General features: G+C 41.6%; 1 protein-coding gene across 1 annotated transcript; it reads left to right on the top strand.

Annotated features, from left to right (window-relative positions):
• The first annotated feature begins 1325 nt into the window (after positions 1-1325).
• Positions 1326-4128, top strand: LOC145420608 (TBC1 domain family member 2A-like). The gene is made up of 7 exons (XM_080290004.1): positions 1326-1361; positions 1635-1808; positions 2186-2373; positions 2461-2581; positions 2666-2851; positions 3476-3597; positions 3927-4128. The coding sequence occupies exons 1-7, from the start codon at positions 1326-1328 to the stop codon at positions 4126-4128; spliced, it is 1029 nt and encodes a 342-aa protein (XP_080146130.1).
• The last annotated feature ends 5918 nt before the right edge of the window (positions 4129-10046 follow it).

Here is a 10046-nt window from a genome sequence, read left to right as displayed (position 1 = left end):
CTACAAGTTACACTGAATATTTGCACAGACATGCTGACTGTTTGCTGGGAGACGTCACCTGTCTTTTATAGAATAGCAGGTAAGCTGTTCTCTGCCGCTGCTCACACACAGACTCACACGTGGTCTGGCAGACCAACTCGTCATCGTACGTGAGCCGGCTGTCTGTGACGTCGTCTCTTCCGCTCATCTGGTGAACGCCGTCACAGACGTAATGTCCTGAGAGGAGAAGGCGCACTTATTAACGTCTCATAAACTTTCAAAGCTGACCTGCATTCAGCACATGTGTCTGAAAGCACCCACTCACCGCTGTAAGCTGAGGAGCCCAAACGACTGATCACGCTGACCAACAAATAGCGAGCAGTTTACTGGGAGAGGGCAGCGGCACCACCCGTTAGCTTAGAAATGGGCTCCATCCATACTTGAAATGAACGGTGTGCCTTTTCCCTTACCTCTTCAGTAAAGGCTGTGTCCTGGCTGATCACCAGCTGCTGTGTCAGAACAATGGGGCTGTTCTTCTTCTCCACGGTGAACGATGGAGTGAACGTAAACCACTTCAGCTGGAAGATCAGCACACTGAAAGAGATGAGACAAAGAGGAGAGGCTCAAAGGAAGACGCAAGGAGGACATGACATGAACAAAACTGACACCGACTGAACTGTGGTGGTTTGAGGCCTTTGGGGACCGATTTGAGGTTACTCACTTTGGCAGGTTCAAGAACAACAGCTCCTCTTTGATCTTCTTAGCTCCGCACTGGCATTCGTAGTCCAACAGGCCGCCCTGCAGCAGGGAGCAGGAGGAACAGGTGCATTAGAGTTAAACTCTTTTACAGATGAATTCACATATTCGTGGGAGCAAGCCTGTTCACAGAATAGAGTCTAAACGAGCTCTTACTTTCAGACTCCAGCCCCGCCCTTCAGCAGCTCCGCAGCATCCTGCTGGCTGGCACAACCTTGCCATTGGCTGCTGCCAGGGACTCAACAGGTTAGAACAAAAATATAAATATTATATCTGAGTTCTTATGTGGACCCGCCTTCCAGACACAACGTTTACTGTTTTTTTGTTTGTTTGTTTTTGGGGGTTTTTGTTGTCTTAGATGGCCTGACTCAGCAGGTGGGGGCAGTTTCTGAGTTTACCTTCGTTCAAACAGTGCAGAAATGGTTTCGCTATGCTCCAGACCGGATGGGTGGTGCAGGACGCCCGATATCCAGCCCCGTCATGGAGTAAACTAAAAACAGTAAATAATACATTTAACAAACAAGCAAGCTCTAAATTTAAGCGGAGAGACTGCAGACATAGCCGCACCATTCCAGGGATTTTTGGTTAGCATGAGGGGTCTAGCCAGGACCCTTACTGGATACTGGGTGGGAATCGAACGTGCGACTCCAAAGATATGTAGTATTACCACTACACTATCCAGCTGCGCTACACTATCCAACAAAAAAAGTTTTTAGAAAATTTGATAAAGTCTGATGCTTAATATTGTAGGGATATTAATCTCCCTATGATATTAATACGGATTAAAATTGTAACATTATGTTTACAATGTTACAATTTTACATTATGTTAAATTGTAACATAATGCTTAACAGATAATGGTTATCCTCTTTTTATATCATACATCATTGTCTCTGTAGGAGGGTCTGGAGCACCCCCTGCTGAGCCGCTGGGCTCAGTACCTTGCAGGCAGGTCCGACGATGACTTCATCATCTCACCTGAGCTCAAAATTCTGGTGCGTGAAGGCGTCCCTCGGGAGTATCGGCAGAGTGTGGCGCTGTTTGGTCCGAGCCAGAACTTTGACAAGCCAAGAGTGCCACACGCAACGCTATCAGCAGGTACAGCTGTAGAGAGAGAGAGTGTGTTGAAATAAGAAGAGAAAATTCTCTCAATTATGGAGACAGTCAAATGGTTTATTTATGTTTGATGTGTGCTTTACATTTGTGTGGCTGTTAATAAAGTTAGCGCGCTCTAGGGGGCGTATGCGTTCATCAAAAAATGGCCGAAGGCTGATGTGTGATTATTCCTCCCAAAATGTCGTTGATGAAGTTAGCTATGCACGTTAGATTTTACTGCGCATTTTCATACCTCTGCCAACAGAGTGCTTTATCCGCACCTGAGCACAGGTGGCTCCTCCTCCTTCCTGTTGGGAATGCTGGCGAGCACTCAGTAATCCTGTTCTGTTTCCAGCTGTGTGAGAAGAGTCGGACAGCTCCTAATCCTGCCTCCAGGCAGGTCCAGCTGGACCTTCACCGAACCCTGACGACCAATCAGCACTTCTCCTCGCTGTCCAGCCCCGCCCTCCAGCAGCTCCGCCGCATCCTTCTGGCCTTCTCCGGGCATAACCCTGCCATTGGCTACTGCCAGGTACTCAACAGGTCAGAACAAAAGTATAAATTTTATATCTGAGTTCTTATGTGGACCCGCCTTCCAGGCAGAACCTCACCTTCCATCAATGTCCACAGGTTAGCGGCCCTCGCTCTGCTGGTCCTCCAAAGTGACGAAGACGCCTTCTGGTGTCTGGTGGCAGTGGTGGAAGCCATCATGCCTCAGGACTACTACACCAAGAATCTGGTGGCCTCTCAGGTCAGCAGACACACTCACCTGCTTGCCTGCTGTGATCTGTTTTAGTGATCAGTGAGGCTGATCTCTGTGAGTCTTTGTGCTCAGGCGGACCAGCGCGTGCTGAAGGACTTCATGGCGGAGAAGCTTCCTCGCCTGGCATCTCACTTTGAGGATCACAACATTGACGTCTCTCTGGTCACCTTCAACTGGTTCCTGGTGGTTTTTGTGGAGAGTCTGCCCAGCGACATCCTGATGCCTCTGTGGGACGCCTTCCTGTATGAGGGTACCAAGGTACCATACACCCGAACACACCATGACAGAAATGCAGACAACACTTGAATGCACCACAGTAGTGTCCATGGAAACAAAAATGATTTTGTTTTCACCTTTAGATGTCTTTATTTACATTTTAGGAGTAATAAGACATTGTTTACTAAGCATGGGGAACTGTCATGTGACATGAAATAGGAGTGGGAAAGCAGATCATTCTAGTAACGACCTCACAGTCTACCACAAGCAGCGTAAATCCAGACGATGAGCGGGACAATGGCTTTGGGCTTGTTTCTGCAATGTGACAAATGCAGCACAGCTTTTACATCGTTTGTCTCAGGAAATAAAATCACAGTTCAGACACAGAAATATATACCACACAGGGATAAATGCTGACAACAGCTTCAGCCACGTAGATCCAACCCAAAAGTTTAATTTAAACTTAAAGCTCAACTACCAAGTAAGTTAATATTATCTGGCAACTGAGGAACCAAGTGGCTTATTGGAAATCGATCAGAGCTGTAATGAGTAAAGGGCCCAACTGCACCACAACTGAAAGAGTAATTTTATGACTCACCTCCTCAAAGTTTCCAATTAATTGTGTGGCGTGAGTGTCCTGTTATGAAATGCGTGTCTGTGCTGCAGGTGATCTTCAGATACACTCTGGCTCTGTTCAAATACAAAGAGGACGACATCCTGAAGATTCACGACAGCGTGGAGATCTACCAGTACCTACGCTTCTTCACAAAGACCGTCTCCAATGCCAGGTACGCACTCGCCTCCACCCGCCTTAATCTACGAGCTGTTACACTCTCAGAAGTGTAGCGGATGTAGCTGTTGAATCTTTGAGCTTCAAACCCTTTTTACTGAAATTTTGTGAGAAGTTTAAATTTCCCTGATCACAGTAACAACGATTTAAAGATTTTTAAGTATCTGCAGCTCTCGGATACATGTGGTCCAGTCAGTCCAGTATTTCCTGCTCAAACTGCAGTACCTGAAGTATCAAGCAGCATAAAACAGAAACACTCAAGCTGATCAGTTTCCAGTTCCTCTGTGTTGGTGATCGAGTCCTTTCCACCTGCGTGTGTCCATGCAGGAAGCTGACCAGCATCGCCTTCAACGACATGAACCCATTCCCCAGCCGGCTGCTGAGGAACCGGCGAGTGCTCCACCTGGAGCGCCTGCAGGCGGAGCTGCGTGAGCTGGAGGAGCAGCACAAGGAGTTCATCACCGAGAGCGTCGTACGGAAAGACAAAGAGCTCGACGTCATGGTGAGCGAGGATGACGAGGATCTCTGATCACACGGGACGCTTCAGCTGCTCACTTCGAGACGACGATGAGTTTTCCATGTGTTCAAGAGAATTTCACTAAACCGGCTGTTAACTGGTTTCCTTCACACCAAACACAGGATTGTGTCAGGTTCACCATCTCTACTAACACTACAAGGAAACAGACGCATACAGATTTAACTGCATCACATCTCTGAAACAAGCTTGCAGTAAACAAATGTGTACTGTGTTCACGTGTGTAATAAGTCAGGCTGCAGAAATGTGCAGATGTATTTCAGTGAATTCATTTGGATTAATATGTGATAGCTTATTTATTTCATTGCATCTTTTGCTTTATACCTAAAAATGCGTGACATTTCTAAATGTAGTCACATCCCTATGAAACATGGTTGATTATCAGCTGTAGTCACAGCTGGTGATAAAGTAATTAAATGTCCAGCTATTCAAAAATAGGGCATTCTGCACAATGAGTACTTTTTGGTACTTGAAGTATATTTTGATGCTGATGCTTCAGGGCATTGTGCTGCATTGTCGAAGCTCTCTGGGCTTCCGGTTAGAACGACCTCACAGTGTTTTATTTTGATCTGGTGTAAAGTGCATTGTGCAGAAATGACAGCATGATAGTCACATGATAAAACTGACTTTTCTTTTTTTTTTAAATTTTACTGGGTGTGCATCTTGTTCAAATGTCTTTTTCAGCATTTGTACATAAATATTCTGTATATAAATATTTGATTTTCATTTATTTTACAGAGTCCTTTATTTTGTTTCACAAATATGACATTCATGTCAAATGACATCTGCAGACTTTATAATGACCAGCAGGGGGCAGTGTATTGCAGTCTATGAGAACATTTACTGAGACCTGTTTCATGCACTAGTTTCATGTCTCATTGAATCCAACATGATGTTGATTTTGTAAATTAAGGTCACATGTTCATCACATCTAATTTCAAAACACTGATCAATTTTTTTAAAAAATGAATTCCATACCAATTGCAGGAATAAAATAGGAATAAATAACAAACGAGAAATACATACAAAACAAGAGAAAGGCACACATGAGAGAACAGGTCACATGACAGCACAGCATTATCTACCCACAATTTGAACTAAATAACAGATAGCACAGGCAATGAAAACAAACGGAAATCAGAATAAATTTAAAAACTTTTATTGATGTTAACTTGAAGTGCTGAATTAGCCCTGTTGTCAGTTCAAATCACTTCAATCTATAGCGCACTTTAAGGTCTTTAGACCTTAAAAAGTAATACACTGCAAGGTAAGCTTGCAGCATCTTACTTTAAGGTCAACTGTGAAACTTTGTGGAAAGCCTGAGACAAGTTGATGAGTCAGTGAAGCGCACTTCCTTCTGATGACGGCTATACTGAGGTGAGTTTTTAAGCATATCCTGAACTTTATTCATTATTAGACTTCTGACACCTGGCAAATAAACTCTCATGCGATATGAGAACATAACAGCAAAAAGCCAGTAGCTGGTACATGAATGGATAAAAATTGGATCCCTCTTAGATTGAATTGGTTGCCCTCTTATATTACGTTGTTTTGAACCTAACCGCATCCACTGAATTAATGCAGTTTTCAGGACAGTAAAAACAGAGAACTCTGATATACACAATTTCTGATTGCTGATAGTGTTTCTTAATGCAAAATGGGCTTCCATTTAAAATGCAATTGCTTTATGTTCGATCTTTAGCGAAGAAGGGTCATTTTTGATTCTGTGGACAAGGGATGCAAATGGAAAGTGAAGGCAACAGGTAGTAGGGTGAATTAGGGTTTCGTGTGGTCTTCAGTGCATGAATTTTATTGCCACTTTATTTCAACTTTTTATTAATGTACTCAAAAGAAAAACAAGAACCACAAAGGAGATTCTTGTGATTCTTGTTTGTGCTATCTGTTTGTGAAAGAAAGCACATTTTACCACATCATACTGTGTTTGCTGCCATTTATTTTACTCGTCCTGCCTGAGTGTCTGGGCTGCGTTTGTCTGTGCACCTTTGTTCTGGCCTTCTGCTGATGGGTTTCACATGCTGGGCTTTCCCTCTTGGTCCACACCCAGCAGCCTGCTGCTGACCACACACAGCCTACAAACTGATCCATCCATGCATCCATCCATGCATGCATGGCCTGGTTATTGTTGAGTTATCACCTCCAGCTCCTTGCTCATAACCAGGTAGATACTGGGCTGGGCCTGATCTCTGAGCTCAATAACAATGACAAAAATGCCAAACACTTTACTCTTCATGGTAAAAAATGTTTATAATACAGTAAAAACTGGATGTAGCCAAAATCAGTGTTTTATATACAGTGTAAGTGAACAACATTGCTACACTGCTGGTGTTTGATTGATAGAGGCTTTCTTTATAAGAACTATGATATCATTTCTTTTGCTGATTAACAGTTTTTATATAATTTTTATATCATTTATAGCTTTCAAGAAGCCAAAGATCACTGGACGAAAAGACTACAGACCTGTGGCTCTGACATCTGGTCAGGAAGTCTTTTGAGCGCCTGGTTCTCTCCTATCTTAAGACCCTCACGGCCCCCCTCCTGGACCCCCTGCAGTTTGCATACAGAGCCAACAGGTCTGTAGACGATGCCATCAACATGGCCCTACACTTTGTCCTGCAGAATCTATGCTAGGATCCTGTTTGTGGACTTCAGCTCTACCTTCAACACCATCCTTTCAGACCTTCTTCAAGGATTGCTTTCCCAGATGAATGTGCCTGATCCCATCTGCCGGTGGATCACTGACTTCCTGACGGACAGGAAGCAACCAGTGAGGCTGGGGAAGAATGTCTTGGACTCCCGGACCATCAGCACGAGCTCCCCTCAGGCCTGTGTTCTTTCTTCTATGCCCTTCTCCCTGTACACCAACTGCCGCACCTCCAACCACCAGTCTGTCAAATTAATTAAGCTTGCAGATGACACCACCATTATTGGACTCCTCTCAGACGGGGATAAGTCTGCCTACAGGATGGAGGCTGAACATCTGGTGTCCTGATGCAGCCGCAACAACCAGGTGCTGAATAAGTGTTATTTTCATTTACCACTGGCCCAAGTACATTTTTATTGGCTTGTGAACAAAGCTGTAGTTTTTGTATTTTTAAATATTAACGCAATTTAATTGAGACATTATTTATATTATTTCACTTTCAATGTGAAAAATTCTGTAAAAACGTTGAAAATAATGGTCACCCCTGTTCGCTGCAATGTAAAATAGTACAACTGCTGTCAGCCTTCATTAAGTTGCATCATTTAAACATTTGCATATTTTTATTCAACTTCTGCAGGATGCTTTGATGAAAGACTCCCTTTTCCCAAGTAGAGGCTTTACTAGAGGTCACAGGAACAGCGCTGCTGTTTTGGATGCGGAAAAATGTTGTCTTTCACTCTACCTGAGCTCAGTGTCCCAGTAAGGGCTCCGCCTCATTGTAGCTGACGCTGAAATGTTTGTGTGGGTTGCCATGACAACACCAGAAGTGCATCTGAGATCGTGTCCAAATTCATGGGCTGCATCCTCCTGAGGACTCGGTGTTCTGACAAAACGTCTTACTTTGGCAAAACGTCCTACCGTAAGTAGTTCATGCGTTCTCGGCGGCTCTAGTGACCCTCGAACTCTCGGCTAGCTATCGAGGTGGTGGATAACATACGTCTCCCCCACAAGAGCACGAATCTACAACTTTTCTACTACTGTTTTTACAAGGCGTACACGGTAAAAACATTATGCTGTTATTTGTTAAGCACTTGTGCACCTTGTGAAAAGAAATAAGTGGCTGAGATGGATGTCATATGTGCTATTGATATTATTTTACTCGTTTCTAGTTTTCACAGTGCTCCATGATTGTGAGAGGAATAAAAAAGAATTGTGGACATCAGTACGAAGCATGGATTCTTTTGACCAGAGTAGATACACTGGTCCCTTGAATATACTAATCTTTTTGAGGTGGGTGACTGTTCCTGTGTATTTACAGAAACAATGGTTGTGATAACCTCAGCTGTTTCAGAGGGTGACTGTTCGTTGCTTTGCGCACTTTTAAATCTGTATACAATGGTTTGTTCCCTTTTTGTGTTCTGAGGTGTACTAGATGTATTATACCGGTCCCTCGAATCTACAAATCTTTTAGATGTGGATGACTGTTCATTTTCATCTGTGTTTACAGAAACACTGGGTGTTGGAACCTCAGTAGTTTCTTTTTGGCTGACAGACTCTGGAGCTGTACAAGAGGAATAAAGAGCTGCAATGCTTTTGTGAACCTGACCTGGGAAGGGAGAGAAATATATTTTTGTTTTGTTTTTGTTTGTCTTCTTGTTTTATTTGATTCCTTGTGGGATTTGGATCCAACAAGTAAAGTATGCATATTATGCACACACACAAACACACATGCAGCTATTACCATTTCTTGTATTCTTGAATAAAGACATTGATCTGACACATTTAAAATGCAGCCAATTATTTTTATTGTTATATTATTAAGAAAAAAGAAAAGGTGGGGGGATGTAAAGAAGAGCTTAAAGGAAAGGGCTAGAGGAGAGAAAACCCCAACAATTAGCAGGGCATTTTTTTACTTGGACAAATTGTTAATAAAGTTTCCATATCTGTAACAATGATGACAGTATAATTGTTTATAAACAATTATATTGACAGTTATATGTGTCCAGTATGTTGGCTCATTTTCTTTTACTTTTTGCATTTGAAAATAAAAGTTGGGCTGATTTTGACACCATTACAAGAAGTGTTGTTAATGATTCTTTTTGAATTAAAATCAGGTTACCGCAAATTGTTTTTTAATTTCATTTCATTTGAAATGTTTGTCAGTGGGTAAACAATTCGTAATGCAAAGTCAGAAACATCGAGTTATTCTTGTACTGCATGCTTGCAATAAATAAGTTGTCCTAACAGTCAGTCAAAGGAGCTTGGAAAGAAAAGCGTCTGGACTTCTTTGAGTTGAAGTGACTGATATATATATTTTTTGTCTGTTTGTTTTGTTGGTTTTTGTTTTTTGCCCTTTATCACCATTCCTCTTCCCTGCTGTTTTTCTTTCCCTCTTTCTTTCTCCCCTTTCTTTCCCCCAGTCATGTCTCACCTATGTGTAGCAAGTGAAAATAAAATAAACAATAAAAACAAAGGTGAATCAAATAGACCAATACGGCAAGGCCGGGATGGTCCATTTGGTAAAGTAAATCCGTTAGTTATATTTAACATAATGTTAAATGGCAACATTCTGTTTACAATGTTACCATTTCACATTATGTTAAATGGTAACATTCTGTTTACAATGTTACCATTTTACATTATGTTAAATGGTAACATTCTGTTTACAATGTTACCATTTTACATTATGTTAAATGGTAACATTCTGTTTACAATGTTACCATTTTACATTATGTTAAATGGTAACATTCTGTTTACAATGTTACCATTTTACATTATGTTAAATGGTAACATTCTGTTTACAATGTTACCATTTTACCTTGTGTTAAATGGTAACATTCTGTTTACAATGTTACCATTTTACATTATGTTAAATGGTAACATTCTGTTTACAATGTTACCATTTCACATTATGTTAAATGGTAACATTCTGTTTACAATGTTACCATTTACATTGTGTTAAATGGTAACATTCTGTTTACAATGTTACCATTTTACATTATGTTAAATGGTAACATTCTGTTTACAATGTTACCATTTTACATTATGTTAAATGGTAACATTCTGTTTACAATGTTACCATTTTACATTATGTTAAATGGTAACATTCTGTTTACAATGTTACCATTTTACATTATGTTAAATGGTAACATTATGTTTACGATGTTACCATTTTACATTATGTTAAATTGTCAGTAGGCCTGGTACCGGAACCGGTACTGGACCCCCTTTTACTTTCAGCCATCAGAAG

The sequence above is a fragment of the Astatotilapia calliptera genome, chromosome 2 (assembly GCF_964374335.1).
Source record: "Astatotilapia calliptera chromosome 2, fAstCal68.1, whole genome shotgun sequence".
Taxonomy (NCBI): domain Eukaryota; kingdom Metazoa; phylum Chordata; class Actinopteri; order Cichliformes; family Cichlidae; genus Astatotilapia; species Astatotilapia calliptera.
This window is presented reverse-complemented; position numbering and strand designations above follow the sequence as displayed.